The sequence below is a fragment of the Rhopilema esculentum genome, chromosome 16, assembly GCF_057945365.1.
Source record: "Rhopilema esculentum isolate cy_ngs chromosome 16, ASM5794536v1, whole genome shotgun sequence".
Lineage (NCBI taxonomy): Eukaryota > Metazoa > Cnidaria > Scyphozoa > Rhizostomeae > Rhizostomatidae > Rhopilema > Rhopilema esculentum.
Window position 1 is genome coordinate 15,717,036 of NC_142830.1, and position 17,955 is coordinate 15,734,990.

The window sequence follows — 17,955 nt, forward strand, 5'->3', positions numbered from 1 at the left end:
TTCAAGGTCAAATTCTGATACGCTTGGCATGTTTTGGAGGCACGGCCATTTGTTTTTATTTTGTTGTATGTGCTGATCAAACGTTCAACGTCTGCAGAATGTGGCTTAGCTGCTACGATCCTTGCGAGGGCTTTTCGAATTGCCATGTACTCATCATAGCTAACATAAAAAACCCCATTCCACAATTTTGTATTTCCAAGACCACATTTTGAATTTCCAAGACCACCAAATTTGGGAAAACCACACTAAAATAGGCCCTGGAACAACATGCCCTTCAAAATTCAAACCACTTTTGTGAAGACATTAGGCTTCATTCCATGGTTAAAACTCAATCAAACAAAACTTCAAATCATTGGCAATACTTTTCATTTTAGTTTTGGGAAAAATGTATTTTTAAAATATCAAAAAAGACAATTTTTCATTGGACAGTCTCGGAAGCAGACTTAATTTTTCAAAAATCTTATAGCCCCTGCTCTTATTAGAGCTCCCCGCTTTTCAATTTTTTTGGCTCAGCATGTCCTTCAATATTAAGATAAGTATAAATTTTAGAGCTTCTAGCAATATTAACCCTGAACTACTGTTACTGTCGGAGTCCATAAAGAATAGGCTATAATAGAAACATATTTGTAATCGTGTTACATTGAATATTTTTGTTTTACAAGAAAAGCGCTTTTTACGGCAACGGTCGATATTTTGAAATTCCATGCTTCATACACAGCTTTCTTTTCTTAAAGTGTGGTTTTGGAAATGTTCCATAAGATAGGCTCTGTGTTGTTCACAACGCTGACGCCATTATTTCTTCGTCGAAGTGGTACATTTCTTTTGTTCACCTAATATATATTACTGGTATAATCAGACACTCTGGATATTTTCTGTAATTTATTAAAAGTTGCATAAAGAATTAAAGTGGAATGAAATAAATTGATGTTTATTTAACGCTGGACATATAGTAACAGACGAGAAATCTACGCGGACATGAAATTAAAGGGGTTTTAGTTGACACGGAATTTTTCAATTCGCGTTAATCAATACGCCGCGTTATTTCGTGTAATAATTTAAATCCATATAGAAGCTTATTTCAAATACAAACAATGGATTGACAGGATAAAGGAAAGGTTGAGGCTGGGAGCCTATATAATCGAAGGGGAAGGGAGGTGGGGGCAATTAACGGCCCATTTTTAGGCTTATCAGATAAGCAATTTGTAATATTACCATGAAAAATTTGATCAAAAAACAGCAAAACGAAATAAATGAAACAAATTCTCGCGGGGATTACCAGCGGGGATAGAGGCAGCGTAGGAGCGTAGGAGCAGAATTTCAAATCCTGGACGAGGTTGCAGATTTCACATTCGAGGCTCCTGACATTTCCCGCCAATTTGTTCATGGTGGATTGTCTGAGAGGGAGGAATGTACATTAGGACGTACGGAAAAGGTTTAGAACAACTTACCCACCAGGTTCGTAATAATTTGCAATGGTGTAAGTTATAAATTTTCATCAAATTCTTCTTACAATTCCCTGGATTGATTAATTCAAGTACTGTTTTTACCCCATCGGGGCGCTCTCGATTAGTCTGGCGAGTGGGTTAGTCCGAAGTAATCACTATTTATCAGCACGGCCTCCCTCACTTTTTCAGAGATAAAATTTTTGGTTTGTCTTGGGTCTTGGTTTGTCTGTGTTTTGTTTTTACAACAAAAATATAATAAATAGTAAGAATGGCTATTATTAGTGACAACTGGTGAACATTGCTTGATGCGAGCTTTGTTTATGATCTGAGCCATCATGGCAATTTGCTCTAAGGTACCTGAAATATTCTAGATGAAGCCTTTTTGTATTTCGTGCTCAAATAGACTGTCATGGAAATTTTGTCACGGGGACATGGAGTGGCAGAAGATTTCATACAACAAATTACTGATGCGATTTTCTGCAACAGGGACGTTGGAGAAGAAAGGGTTCAGGGGGTCAACTGCCTCTGTTGCCTTTTGATTGGAGGGACAAGGGGGCCATAGTGTCCTTTCATAGAAGTATCCTTAACACCAGCCATCTGTAATTATCAAATTATTCATATTAAATTCTGACAGTACTGCCTTATTCATGACAACATTTCACAAGACTTGTAAATAACTTTTCTTATGCCAAATGTTAGCCAATTTTCAAGATATGTACAATAGATTGAAAAAAAGAATTGTTAGTTGCTGTGAATTATTTTTTAATTAATGCCATTTTACTCAAGCCTAACCTTCCTTGCCCCTGCTCTGCAAACTGGTAAATGACTTCGGCATCATTGCAAGGCCTCGTCCCTTTCCATAAATTGAGAGGGTATCATATTAAAACAGTTTATGATTGCTTGCCTTTTTTCTTTCAAAATTTACAGACTATGAAAAACCAGCAATCTTTTGAAGGTGTTTCTTAAAAGAAATATTGTGAATGATCCTTAGTAAAGGGGCAGAGTAAAGAGAGTTTCTTGTTCTCTCTTTTCCTTCATTGGGCATTCTCTCCTACAAAAAAGCTTTGTAATGGAATTTTTCTTCTTTTTTGCCATTTACAAATGCATGTTTTTGGAGTTTTGAAATATTTCATTTCCATTCTTGAAACAAGGCTGCTAAAGCCACTGTTTTATCACCGCCAAAATTGTAGTCATATTAGTATTTGATTAATGTTCATACAGATCTTGAACTATTTTGCAGGATGGAAATGAATACAGAGTTGGTGTGTGTTATGGCCAGTCTTGGCTATGGTGATGGAGAAGATTACTTCAAAGGCATTGACTGCATAGGTATGTTTAAAGTGACTAATTATATTGTTTTTCTAAGTGAGCTAGGTATTTTGTTCTGAATGGATATATTGAAAGATTTAAACTAGAAAATTCAAATTTCTTCTCTTTATTGGATTTCTTTCAGAGAGCCTTAAAGATATGATCAGGTTCCTGAGACACGAAGATTTGCAAACATGCGACATCAGAAGGCAAATGGGACATGCAAAGGTTCTGGAAAATGTGGGTCCAATTTTCTCTTTTTGCTCACCACCTTTACCAATAGAGTAGTGCGATCGGTTTACCAAAATCTATAGGTATTAGGCTTTAGGCTTTAGTATTTAAATCATTCAGTTATTAAAAATTGCATATTTTTATTCTAAAAAGTTGTCTTTAACAAAACATTAACATGAATATATCAATCAAACAAAGTTCTATGATAAGCAAGAGTCTTCAGTATGGGTGTGAAGATTTTTTAACTAAAGCCTAAAAAACCATTGCAACACGTCTTCAAACAACTCAAAAGTTCTTGGATTTTTTGTTGGGCATTGTTGGATGGAGGGATGGCCAGACCAGTTTAAAATGTTATTCAATATTTTTATCCAATTTGAGGTGCAACTACCAAAGCACCATAAAACCAAACCAAAAAACTCAAGCTGATGGAAACTGATCGACGATTCAATTTAATTCAAAGTCCGTGTATACCTACCAAGTCTCACACATTTTACGTGAATCTCAGGCATTTGTAGGGAGTAGGGAAAAACAATGGAAAGAATTTAGAAGCAATAGGACAATATTTTATACAATATTAGAAAATTTTAAAGATTTATGGATGACTGCAAAGAAGGGCATGAAAACAGAGCAAACTGCATCAAGATTAGACAATAAGAGGATATAGATAAGAGGCGAACATTGTTCAATGTCATCCATTTATTCAAACATTGATGGCCAAAGTAATGCAACATTTTACCAAACACTTTTGGACTTGGTTGGACTAAATGTTGCACAGGGACAGGGCTAAGGGTTGAAAAGAAAAATAGGTGGGGTTTATTGCCTCGCAATCGACTGGGAAGTATTAATTTTTTAAATTTTCTGTTATTTATTCACGATATCCATTCAGCTACAAAAATTAAATGTTAATCCTAATTACAAATAAGGGTAAGGGTAGTATATATAAAACAATATGAAAAAATTATCAATTATTGAACCAATAAATGTTCTTCCATGAATTTATAGGAATGGCTCTGTAATCAGACACGCTAATGTGTATTTTGCACTGTAGTCCTAAATTTAACCTTTGGAATTTGAAATCAGTCTTTTTTCTTCTATCATATTCGCTTATTGACAAAATTTTGGTGAATTTATCAAGTGCTTTCAGTATTTTTGATCTACGATGAACCACAATATTTGATCTAGGCCTTTACGAATATCATTTGTGTCTACACATCTTGGATCTAACTTGGAAACTCCGTTAAATATGTCAAACGGCTACTCTCCAGCACAACTGTTTATTCTGAAAAAAAACCCGAAAAGTTTGGCAGATAAAATGTCTGTTAGCCATCGTTTTCCTCTCGCTAACAAATTTTCAAGGGTTATCCCGAAGCGTTTTGCTTTTTCTGAACCCAAGGTTACAGCTGTGTAAGAAAATATAGGTTCATTCCCTTTAATTAAATGTTTTTGTTCAAATAGTTTAAAAGGTACCCCAAAGCTCTTCTGTTTATGCTAAACCCAAGATTAGATTGGTGTAGGAAGATTTCTGTTACTCCATATTGATTCAACTCCCTCATCTTAGTACTTCTAAGGTTAACCCTCAAGCTCTTCTGTTTATTGAAAACCATAGGGGATCTTCTATACATAAACCAAATGGAGAAGACAAATTGATTTCTCTTGGTCGTCTAAATGCTTTCATGTCGAAGAAGCAGTGACATAAATTGCCGAAATAATACCCGCTAAATGTGTCTTAAAAATCGGAAAACAGTTTGAAAAAATCGTTTTCTAAATTATGAAGATAAACTATTCTCAGCTATCCGACTATAGCAGAATTAATTTTTTTGCTCCCAAACATATTTTTCTAAGCAAAATTTCAGACTCTCTTATATCAACCCAGACTCAGGCATTATTTTTTAGAGTGCCCCCCTGAGTGATGAGACCAAAATAAATGCAGCGCGTGTAAACATTTGGACAGTGGCGTAGCTAGCGGTCATGCTTGTCATGCCGGGCATGACCATCTATTTCCAGAGATAACATTTTTCAAAAAATTATATTTTCGTAAGAATAAAGTCCTATTCTCCTGATGAAATAGCTCAGGCCATTCGCCTTTGGAGCCCTATGGTTCCACGCAAGAATATGGAGCCCTCCGAAGGCGCTCTTCTATTGTCGGGCATGACTAAAACAGAGGGGTTCCAATTTAGTCATGCCCATAACTATGAGCATGACCAAACCCTGTGTTTTAGTCATGCCCACAACGCTGGTTCCCTATGTTTGGTCATGCCTAACAATAGGAGTGACGCAGGAGAGAACAAAGGCTAGTCATGCCATTTCGAGAGGGCATGACCATCATTATAATCATCAGAACCGCCCTGTGTTATTTCGTGAACGCGAATGCGAGGCATCGATGGCGGCGCTGCTATGCCTAGTTCCACGAGATGGGAGGTAATTCCAGTAATTCTCTGTAATTAAAATGCAAGCAAAAGCTTATTGCCAAGCAGCCACCACTCATGTTAATCTCCAGAACATTTCATGGCAATGACAGGGTTTTCAGCCTTAATGGTGTTGCACTATGTCGAGAAGTGAAAGGCACGAAAGGCCATTTTTGGACATAAAATCAGCGAGCAGGATCATTAAATGCAACCAAACCAAACTCTCAGCCTTTTCAGTAATCAATTGTTACTAGCTGAACATTTGCAGAGAATCTTCTTGATTTAATGAATGCCAAATCTTGGTGCTGTTCGCTGGAGATGGATGGAGGAGATAGCAGTGTTATTTTCCAAACCAACAGATTTGAGAGCTTAAACTTTCCAGACATTTAGCAGCATATTCAGAAACTGTTAAGCCCTTTAAAAGCATTGTTACCATATTATGATTAAGACAATAAGATTGTAGTTAATGGGTAGGGAATGCCAAAACTTGCTTAAAGTTATTCTTCAATTTTTTGTTTATTATCACATGCAATAACACTGTTTTTACATACAATTAAAGTCAAACTCAAAGCTCTTCTTACTTCACTTGTAGTTGAAAGTACCTTTTTACTACTTATAGCTGTTGAAATAAAATGACCAGAGACAAGTCAAGAATGTTACTGATCTTGTTAGTTAAACAGTTTTATTTCATTATTAAAACTTGTGTTGTATTTGAAAATTTACAAGATCAAATTATTTCATTTACAACCCTTGTTTGCTAGATTTAGTAAGGACAATCCAATCATGTGGATATTTGCCACAAGTATATGTGGAAACATCAATGTTTTTGTTAAGCGAAACTTATTTTGCAAGGTATTTTTCTATTAAGTCTAACTTTGCAGAAAACATTTTTCAACTAGGCCTATCCATTTTTTAGCTTCCTATATTTCATATCAATATTTACATTGCATATTAATTTGCCAATTTGTTTTATTCATCTATCAGTTCTATTGAGGTTGTTAATTAATCGTGATGGCTTTAAAATACCTTCAATAGATTGATAATAAGACTATTTGTGGAAAAGATGACCAAAAAGCTCCCATTCAGTTTCATGTGATTTATTGTTTCATTTACAAATTTTAGCTTGTCTCTAAAATTTACAAATGTATTTCAGCCTGCAAATTGAAAGAAATTAGGAGAACAACACAATTTTTGATTTAAGCTAAGTTTATCTACTATACTAAACTAATGTTTTTTAATGTCTTTTGTACAGTTCTGTTTGGAAATTGTCAGAACTCTGTCTGTATAAATTACCAACAAACCAAAACAGTGTCACAGCTATAAGATAAAGGTCATTCCATGGTGTAACATGATGATTGCTATGAAATAAGAAAAGCTCATTCCAAAAGTAAATCATAATTTTTTTTATAAGTCACAAGCCTTAAAATAAAAATTTCCAAAAGGAACTCATCAACTAAAAAATTGGGCATGGTAAAATTTGGCCACACCCATATTTTTTCAAATTTGAGGGGAGGGCATGACCACTGCTATTTGGCTAGCTACGCCACTGCATTTGGATACAATTATTCCCAAGATCTTTTGTTCATTCTGAACCCCAGATAAAGCTGGGTAATTACATTTTTACTAACCTCCGTTAATAGAGTATCCTCATTTAGATCTTTTCGAAGTTCACATTTTCATAAGAGGGGCGGTAGGATCGAAACGATTTCACAAAAATTATCGGTCTGCTTATTTATGACATAGACAGGGAATTTTTAACAACAATCGAGGAAAGTGCCTTACCTTAGTTTTTGCTCTTGATTTGGGTACTTTCAGCCTTGCTGAATATTTTAAGCCTTGGATACATTTTTGTAACACAATAGAAATCACATGAACGATGACGTCATTTTTCAAAATTTTCAATTCTCTTTATTCAAAAATTGCTCCAACCATCTTGTTTGGCAATGTTATAGGAGCAAAAGGCTTTAAAGAATAAACTCTATCAGACCTGTAGATAACGAGTTATTGCTATTTAAAGTTTGCATGACGTCATCAAAATGGCGGTTCTGCAATTTTGAAGCACATGGAATTCAACGGCTGGTTGTCGTAATTTTGGTCGCTTTATCTCGATTTTGAAGTTTTTTGACATTCGTGTTAATCAGCAACTCAAGAATGTCATTTGAGCTGATATATTTGCCCGCCTGGGAAACTAAGTATCGAGCAAAAATGCAAGCAAAAGGAAAATGTTCTAATAAAAATTTGTCTTCAAAAAGGCAATACTGAAGAGGAGCTTTCGTCAGTAATGAAAGACCGTCGATTCGTCAGCATTGTCGCTCGACAATGTACTCCAACTTTTGCAATTTGAAGTTTTGCTGAGATGTGATCTGGCATGAAGATGCTGATAGTGTTGGAGAATATATAAGTACATACTTAGCTCATGTACTTGTACTGGGCTGCCAGAGGGGGACGGTAGTGGACAGGAAACTTATTTTCTTTGCAAGGATAAAGACCACAAACCCCAAAATCTATCTTTTGACTGGGGTACTCCGGTCAAGACCCCTAACTGTACCTCTGGTCATAAACGGAGAACGCCAGGTCATAGAAAGTTGAAATTCACAATAAAAAGACAGTTTAACAAGACAAAAAAATTTGATATAGACCCAATTCATAATTTGCCCCTAAATTCTATTTTTAGACTGGGGTACTCTGGTCCAGACCCCTGATTGTCCAATTGGCCATAAACAGAGAATGCCAGTTCATTGAAAGTTGAAATTCACAATATAAAGGCAGTTGAGCCGAAAAAGATGTAAAATAAACCCAAATCATATGATGCCCCCTAAATTCTATTTATAGACTTGGGACTCTGGTCCAGACTCCTGGCCATAAACGGAGAACGCCAGGTCATAGAAACTTGGAATTCTCAATATAAAGGCAGTCTGACATGCAAATAAAGATTGGATATAGAACCAAATCATACCTTGCCCCTAAGTTCTATTTTTAGACTGGAATACAGACCCCTAATTCTACCATTGGCCATGAACGGAGCATGGAAATGGAAAGGCAGTTTGATACGCTGAAAAAGACGTGATATAGTTCCTATTCATATCTTGCACTCTAAAAATAGAACAAGGGGGCAATTTTCAGTCGGGGTCCATATGAGAATGGTAAATTTCGCTGCATAGGCACTTTAAGCCATCCAGCTAACTCGCCTACCTTCGAAAAAGTGATCTTCAGAACAAATCCTACGATACCTAAGTGCCTGGCCTAAGTGCCTGGCTATAGGGGATCGCTTTTTTAGTGTGCCATGGATGACAAGACTTCTTATGCAAGTACTGATGTATATCAGTAGGCTTGCAAAACAAGGCTGTCGACAGGACTCCCCTCACTTAGAACAACCTGTACATCTAAGAAACTTATACTATCCCTTGAGTGTTCGCTAGTAAACTTGATGGTATCATGGCTACTGTTGAGATGGTCAATGAACTCTTTCAGCTTCTCTTCCCCATGCATCCAGATGAAGAAAATATCATCGATCTATCTCATCCAAATGAGGGGCTTTTCCACCGAAGATTCCACTAACCTCTCCTCCAACCGGGTCATAAAAAGATTAGCATAAGCCGGAGCAAACTTAGTACCTATAAAAGGTATACAGAAACAAAGCAATACGACGACGAGAATCCAATGTCACGAAATAAATTTTCAAAATAAATTAAATCTAAGAGTATACTAATATCCCCGACGCACCCATACTTAGTTACCGCAGACCGAAAAACCTCCGGGATTTACTGGTTCGTGCCAAAATTAAAAATGCCACACCCAGCGATCCCAGTGGTTCATACAAATGCCACTCGCGACGTAACTGTTTAACATGCCAACATATCACAGACGGGACTACAACATTTAATTTTTCTAACACTGACAAAAACTACGACATAAAACAACGACTGGACTGCAACTCCACCAACGTCATATACTCATTACAATGCAAACGCTGTCTACATAACGGAAACAAAAACTGCCAATACATCGGACAAACTAGCAGACGACTAAAAGACAGATTTAACGAACACCGACGAGACATTATCAGCAAAAAAGAAGAAAAGTCTGGTGTTGCAGAACATTTCTGCAGCTCAGCACACACCATCCACGACCTTGCCATCACACCACTACTTAGACTTAAAGACAAACGAGAGAGTGTTCGTCGAGCTAAGGAGCAATATCTCATTGGCCTGGCGAACACCCTCACCCCCAACGGCATGAGCAGAACCACCGACCGTTAACTTTACAAAACAACTTATCACCTATCACGCCGCCCTCACAACCCACACCATGTTTTCCCTACCATTATAATCATCATCACCACCATTACTATCATCAACATTCCATTATTCTCAGTTCCATCACAATTATTATAATTATTATTATTATATATATATATATATATATATATATATATTTTTCATGTTTATAGTCATCATATCATCCCATTGCATCTATCTCCATAGCACCACCCACATCCCCTTACATCACCCACCACCTTTCCCTCCCCCACTTCCATCATCCCATTTTTTCTCCACTGCGCTGCATTCACACCATTCAACATCCACCAATCCGGCACCACCATCTCACATTTCAAATCCATTCACTCGTTCGTTTCATTTACTCTGATGAAGCCCTGTATGCCGGGGCGAAATATGAGTATACTCTTAAATTTAATTTATTTTGAAAATTTATTTCGTGACATTGGATTCTCGTCGTCGCATTGCTTTGTTCCTGTATACCTTTCATTTTAAATCTCATTGCAAGATTCACAGAATCCGGCGGACAGCCTATCCTGCGGTTCTTCCTTCTCACACTTAGTACCTATAGCCGTGCTTAATTTTTGCCTATATATCTTATCGTTAAATTCAAAGTAGTTGTTATCCAAGACCAAAGATGCCAACCCCACTAGGGTATCAGTAGCCACTTCTTGGTTTTCCCTTCTATCCAGCGCCTGCTTGATGACCTCCCGACCCTCCCGATGGGGGATGCTAGGATAGAGTCCCACAACATCGACAGTACACAATAAAGCCCTAATCTTACCTATTTTACTTAATTTACTAAGTTTGGCCAAGAAATGGTTGGTGTCCTTTACATAGGATGTACCCTGGCTAACTAGTGGGTTGAGGTGGTGATCTAAATACTCAGGTATATGCTCTGTTAAATTGCCACAGTTGGAAATGATTGGTCTCCCCTTAACATTATCAAGACCTTTATGAATCTTGGGCAACAAGTAAAACCTAACTAACTTACAACTATCCTTAGCCTGTAAATATCCAGTCACTTCCGCTATACCCGGGTCCGCCTCCCTTAGTTCTTTCAACTTAGAATTAATGGTTTTACCCAATTCTACAGTGGGGTCCACCTGAACCTCCTCATAAATTTGCTTATCATCTAATTGTCGATTAGCCCATATGTAATGTCTATGTCTATGATGCCCAGATGTCTATGTATACATATAGGGATAACTGTTCTGAAAAATGCCGAGGGTTAGGGTACCATGATTATTATGAGATAAAGACGATACCTGAATGATGAATGTCCAATGACCAACACCATTTACCATGCTAGGCATTTTGGAAACCCTTAAGCCAACTGTTATCCCAGACCAACCAAAATCCAAAATCTTCATATTAAGACTCCAATTGCCAACAGTCTTTGCATACACTAGCAATCGTTCCATCCGATATCAGAGTCAAGAATGCTCTTTCTCATAGTTTTGACAGTTTTACGTTAGCGTACCTATATCTCCGTATTTTTGTTATTATTCTTCTCCTCTCGTGTTATTTACATTCTCAGTGTTGTTGCGAAAATTTACGGCAAACTAACAAGTTATTTATTTCATGTCGAAAACTTCTGAAATCCTAGAAAATAAAAGTTTTTTTGAAATCATTGTTTGCTTTGTAATTTGATAAAAATTACTTCAATTGTTCAAAGTGTTATTTTGTTGATATTTTCTTTGGAAGGATCTGGTGCCCTTGCTTATTTCAAATTCTGATGACAAAGAACTAACTGACATCGTTCTTAGGTGAGTAGCCTGTTGTTCTATGTCCTAGTTATCAGCAGTTCATCAGGTGTAAAAATCAAATAAATGATACTAGGTTACCATTTATCAATATTTTATAAAAGCGTTCTAGAGATATTTGGAAATTTACCTTGGATGAAACTTAACAAATATTCTGAAGCTAGAGGCGTTGATGAGAAAGAATATAGATGCGACTTCAAGCGTAACGACTTCAAGTGTAACGACTTCAAGCGTTATAGCTGAATGCATTTTTGCGTTAAAGAATTTACTGTGTCTATCAATCTAGAAGTTTTGTTAATTTTCATCTGGAAGAAAAATATGCATATATCGCTCCCACCCTATACACAGCTGCAACAGTCACTATCAAGACGAACAAAAGGAACGATTTATTTGATGGTTGTTTTAAGGCTTTTATGATGAAGGCAAAATTGCCCAGCTGAAACTACCCAGACTGTATTTTAATTGTGTTGAAATACAAAGTATTTTTCGGCTCTTTTCACAGCATCAGTTGCAGCAGTATCGGCGCTTGTCTTTCAAAAAGTGACCTATTCTTACTTTCTTGATTTTTTTCAAAAAATGTTATTAAGATTTCCTTTCTTAAAATTTGAAAAAGCCAGTAGACCTGTTTAATTTATGGTTCTAGTCTGTAACAATAGAATCCCTTTTCGTTCTTTGCTTTAAATATAGTTGAAACATGAATCAAGTTAAAATGTCTTTAAAAAACAACAGAATTCCTAAAATATTTGCAATTGGCTTCATTTAATTGTGCTTTGATAAATTTCATTGTCGCTGCCAGCAGATTATGAAATCTTCTGAGTACTGGACCATGTATAAGGATATTATCTCAGACAAATAAATTAATCCTTTTATTCACTGCTCCTATGTACATGTGAATTTAGGTTACTTGTCAATTTGACTTCTGCGCCACACCTCTGTTTTGAACAAAATCCCATTGATGAGGCAAAAAACCTGTCAGCCGAGAGAAAAGCACACGAGTTGCAACTGACGTCATACTTACAGTCATACAAAGAGGTAATCTGAAGCTTAATTATTGGCTTAATTTATTTTATGGATGCAAACTATTTATATCAAGAAACAAGTGGAATTTCTTTTTCGTTTGAAATCAAAGTTGCTCAGCCTCTCTTTCACTGTGAAGCGCCTATCAAATCTTTCATAATTCGGTGTTTTCTTTTCTAAGCTAAGTTCAACATGAATTTTTGAGCTAAATTCACTATTAGAATTTTTGTCTTAACGTTTCACAGAAAGTAAACCATTGTCCTTTAAAAATTGTGATATAATCCATCCACAACTGCAGCCTTTAAAAAATTTTATCTGGTGTTGCATAAGCAATAATTGTTTATATTGGGAATCCTAAGGAACTTGGTTACTTTGGGAAACATAAAACAGCACTAAGCAGTAGCACCCTGTTTATGGATGCCAATCTTGAAAGATAATGTCTGTGAACATATATATATTCCGGCAGTGTTTGTATGTCGATCGTTTTTTACTTGGCAAATCCTTTTTTTCAGGCATTTACAAACAAGCTTGCGATGTCTGCAGTCAGTAGTAATTTAGGTGGTATTCTACAAAAGGTAAGCCCATGCTATCGTTTAATTGCAATATTAGTTCAATTTCAGTTTATTTCTTACAAAATTTAATCATTTTTTCCTACTAAATATTCTACCTAGGCTTTTACAAGAGCTATGATTTTCATTTTGCAGACATTTTTCTGTGATAGTCTATAGTTTGCAGACATATAAAGAAATATCATCGATAATTCTTTTAAAAAATGGCTTTGGTAAAAGCAACTATTTCGTGTCATACCAAAGCTTTTCGTGTGACACTCTTGAGAGTAAATAACGTCAAAACATAGGTCGAAAACTTTACGCTATGAAATATGTATATCCAGTTGTGGATCAAAATAGGCCAGTTTGGGAACGATCCGGTCTCCTGTTAACACTTGAAATGGGTGGGATCGATCCCAAATTTTCACGGATGGGAAACGAGGCTAATAAAATATCAAATTGGAGGTGCTTTGAACATGGTGCTTCAAGCTTTTCTTTATCAGATTTTGCGCGCCTACTCTTTCTTCACCAAACAGAAGAAAAAAAACGTTTTTGAGAAAAAAGATGGAGGAAGTTTTCTACTTTTTACAAGTTTATTGACACATTTAGCATACAGGCTTCAACATATGGGAATGATTTGTTCTCGACATAGATTGAGGCAACGTCGCCTGTTGGCCCAGATATTTAACGAATAGTCTCCCAGTCCTGGCCATCGGCTAACTTCAAAGTTTTGTACTCCAAGCGTGATCTTGAGGGCCGTTTCTGTGTCACTCTAAGTAAAAATTTTGTTGGCATTTCTCGAATTAGAAGCCATTTTGTTGTCAATCTTCCTACAAATTTGGTCCTATCAGCGCTATCTTCCTTTTGTTGTTAATGACATAAGAAAACCGCATGCGCTGCCTCAACCGCGACGCTGCCTCAACTGCGACTCTGCCTCAACCGCGACGCTGCCTCAACTGCGACTCTGCCTCAACCGCGACGCTGCCTCAACTGCGACGCTGCCTCAACCACGACGCTGCCTCAACCACGACGCTGCCTCAATCGTTTGTTCATTGTTTCCCCGTTACCAATGATACTCTTGCTTCATTTTAAATTATAAAACGTTGTTGTGTTGTAATTGAGTTTTTTTCTGGCAATAAGGACCCCGTAGACCGAGAAGAGGAAGACAATTTATTGCTTGAAAGAATCCTGCTATTGATTCGAAATTTGCTTTACGTTCCTGCTGATCCAGACAACGAAAAGGTACAAACTTTACAAACAGTATATCCAGTGTACTTTAATTTTGAATAGAATTAGAATAAAAGTTTACATTTGGTTTTCGGTGTTATGCAGGTCTGTTTACATTGATATCAGCACCTGTCCATGCTAGGTTGGGAGAAGGGATAATAAAATTATCGAATATATCATCGGTTTTTTAATTTTTTTTTGTTTCTCAGCCTGCGTGCAGTTTATGCAAAAAGAGGAAATTGAAATTTTCTCATATTTGTAACGTCTGCACACAAGCTACTTCGTTCCATTTTTTTAAGTTTATTGCCTCTCTAATTTTTATCCTAGCGCACAGATGATGACGTTACTGTCCATGATCAGCTATTGTGGTAATATTATCAGTAGATTATTCTTCTCTTCTAGATTCAATTCTGCATGACTATTTAGTAGATTCAATTCTTGCTGTACTTGATTTTGTTATCAATCTGCCTGGAAAGCAGATCAAATTTATGTTGGATTCGAGAGTTATGTGCTTATTCCACATACGTACATCCATGCATATGCACAAACAAACATATATCATTTATTTTGTAAGCCAGGTTGAAAAAGGACGGCCTCGAGATGGCTGAAGTTTACCTGCCCATAATATCGATAAATAATTTAGGAATCATAGGATTAATAGATTAGTTAATCAGTTTAAATTACAAACCAGCTTATGAAGAATGAAAGGTTTTATTTACAAGTTTAAACCTTAATGATAAATTAATCTGCATTCCAGTTCTTTTAGCAAACTGCCTCTTCTGTGAAACTTTCTATATATTATTTCATCTGTGATGCCTGCCAACAAAAAGTTCCGAATACCAACATTTTCTAACATTTGCGTGTTTAAAAGTGAGGCATCTTTCTAGCGCTGCTGTTTATTTGCGATTGTGAAATTTAATTTCGAACGTTTTCTCATTGATGCGTAATCACACTAGGGTATCAAAAGTATTGCACCACCTCGATGGAGGAGAAATGGCGCATGAATGATCGAAAGCTTTTGTTATGCAAATTAATTCTATTTTTAAGTGGCGAATGGCAATTGGTCGAAAGCAAAACAATCACCAATCAAAACTTCACTCTATTTAGAGCATTTGTTTGAAAAATAACAGTAGCAAACGTCTTTTAACAGTTTCAAATATCTATATTTTGATGGGTAGCCGCAAACTTTTGAATCCGTAAAAAGCCTCCTTGAAATGGATCCATATATTTGGGAAACGTATTCTTGTGGAATTTTGCATTAGACCTGTAAAATTCTTACAATTTATGATTCTCTGGTTTTTGGACGACCTTTTGGATCATGGTTTATAACGTTTTTCATTTGAAGTCAAACTTCTTTAGTGATGTTAAAAATTGGACTTGATTCTGGCTATGCCAAAGCTTTAATTTCTTTTGTATGAAAATAAATTATTGTAAAAAATGGTTTCCGTTTACTTAGGTAACTTTTTCTTCTCTATTTGCGCAAAAGACTCATTATATTTTCTCTGGACGGATTTTGGGCTGCAAAATCTTGCTCAGCGTCGAGTTTCATGTTTTTTACTTTCCCTTGGTGTAAACGCAGTATGATGAAAAACAGACAAATTCTCTCCACTCTGATATCAATTTTTTGGTCGCCTAATTCTTTGTTCCTATGCTACTGGTATATTCTCGAGATATTTTTTCTGCTTTCTCGCAGATGTTGTGTGGCTACATCTAACTTGGTCAATAATTTTTCAAAAATTAAAGACCACTTCCCCGTAAATATTTTGTAGCGACTTGCCTCTCATTTGACAATTTTTCTCCCTTAGGCATGGTCCACATTTTTACAAACAGCAATTTTTTCGCATAATTCATACAGTTTTCTATGGTGTGAGCGAAATTTGCAAACCTTTTCCACCGAAATTTGCTATAAAATACCCCTATTCCACCCAATTCATGCACCCAAATACTTTGTATTGTCAAAAAGTTGACAAAAAGTGATGCCATTTTGAACAATACTTTCGATACCCTAGTGTATAATGCTTGTTAAATTGTAATATCGGGGCTTGACATCTTGTGATGTACTAGTTAAAAAAAAACAGAAATTGAATGTATATTAACCTTCTAGGAGCCTGCATGAAAACGGAATTGATGATTTGTTGATTTACATTTCCGGCGCTGAAAATGAGGTACCTATTGCCTACAATTGCTCTGTAACTTTTAAATGTTCGCTCAGCATTCGATTATGAGGTTCCATTTAAAAGTATCTGCAATTATATGGCGTTGATGTTTGAATGACATATCTCTTTTGGTGAAATTATTAATAAATTTTTAGAATTTGAAACTTAGGCGTCCATGCATACTTGTATTATGAGTTTTTCCGTTGAGTTTTAAACAATTAAATGCTCCCAAATTTTCCAGCAAGTAATTCGGTATCTTTTTGGTCAAAGCCGGACATATTAGAAATAATAAGAAAACATCACAAGTGAATTGTGTTTCATTTGCAGACCAATTGGTGTATGCATGCTTGCGAAATCTTTTCTTACATGTTCAGAGAACAGGTTTGTATTTTTATTAAATTCAATAACTCCAGAACTACATAACATTGGAAGTTTGCAACTAGTTTGCCTTGGTTTATAGAAAAAGACTTTAATAACAGTTCTAAAGGAAAAAGACATCACCTCTTCGATTATTATGGATGTTTTTCGTAATTTCAATTGTTGAAATATTTGGCAAAATTTGTACTGAATAGTTAATGTAATCATCAATTGTCTTTGCTGAAAGAGCTTTTATAGGGATTTTCCAACAATACTTTGTAAAATAGTGTGTTTTGCAGTTGTTTTTCTCAAAATCTAAATAAAATGTTATCAATATGCTGGTAAGAAGGTATGAGCAAGAAAAGCTAAACGCGACACCACAGTTACGGGAATCCCCCTTCGTGTCCCAAGCGCTTACATAATTAGTACATAAGACCGATAATTGTAAGACTAATTAGGATTGTTTTCCATTCAAAATTTCTAAGTATCAAGGTCAATATTGTGAGAATTTTGCTAATAAAGGCAATCTATCCCTTAATGTGCTAAACTTTTATTTTTTCACTGTACCATAGTTCAAATCCACTAATTCAGTCTTTTTGTCATTTCTGTAGCCTTTCGCTTGCAGTTTTAATTTTTTTCATTTCCGCTGCTAGGCCAGCCAAAGAGAGCAGTGTTATCCATTAAAGCCTGATTTAACGAGACGAATTTTTTCGTGCGAAGCGAACTTTTCGCCGCGAATGCGCGAAAAAAATGCGCAGAAGTAGAGATTAGAAATTTCGCAGAAAATTCGCAGCGAAACCATTCCTACTTTTTCGCTGCGAAATTTTTCCCCTTGTAAAAAAAATCAGAACAGCATTTGAAGACACCTACCTTTTGTTTTGGTTTCAGATGGCCTACGTAACACTCTCGCCTTTAAAATGTCAGAAAAATAGGTTGATAATTATTCATTTCCTGTTCCTCGTACACAATCCATGTAAGTGGATTCATATCAGATTATTATTCAAACATTTGAATTTCAAATTGATGAAAACTGGCTTGAAAGTTTCATCGTTCTACCAATATGTCAGAAATATAATAAAATAGGCATGAATTTCTTCAGATTGCTGAATCGTTGGCTGCAAATTGGCCTGCTCAAAATCAACAGTTTCAAGCAGATGCACTAACAGGATCTCGCATGCTCTTGCAAGCTTCGATAGCGACCTTGAAAGTATTGAAGAA

General features: G+C 36.1%; 1 protein-coding gene across 3 annotated transcripts in view; it reads left to right on the forward strand.

Moving 5' to 3' along the window:
• Positions 1-1,341: 1,341 nt before the first annotated feature.
• Positions 1,342-17,955, forward strand: part of LOC135682906 (protein timeless homolog) — a 45,071-nt gene continuing 28,457 nt past the window's right edge. For 2 of the 3 annotated variants that reach the window (XM_089112886.1, XM_089112884.1), the window contains exons 1-10: positions 1,342-1,455; positions 2,686-2,774; positions 2,899-2,993; positions 11,374-11,435; positions 12,332-12,464; positions 12,962-13,024; positions 14,138-14,239; positions 14,552-14,592; positions 16,329-16,389; positions 16,708-16,761. In XM_089112886.1, the coding sequence (XP_088969012.1) occupies positions 2,687-2,774; positions 2,899-2,993; positions 11,374-11,435; positions 12,332-12,464; positions 12,962-13,024; positions 14,138-14,239; positions 14,552-14,592; positions 16,329-16,389; positions 16,708-16,761 (699 nt within the window). In that variant the 5' untranslated portion in view covers positions 1,342-1,455; position 2,686. Of the gene's footprint in view, positions 1,456-1,848; positions 2,045-2,685; positions 2,775-2,898; positions 2,994-11,373; positions 11,436-12,331; positions 12,465-12,961; positions 13,025-14,137; positions 14,240-14,551; positions 14,593-16,328; positions 16,390-16,707; positions 16,762-17,955 lie in introns of all 3 variants that reach the window. The other variant, XM_089112885.1, reaches the window with a different exon arrangement.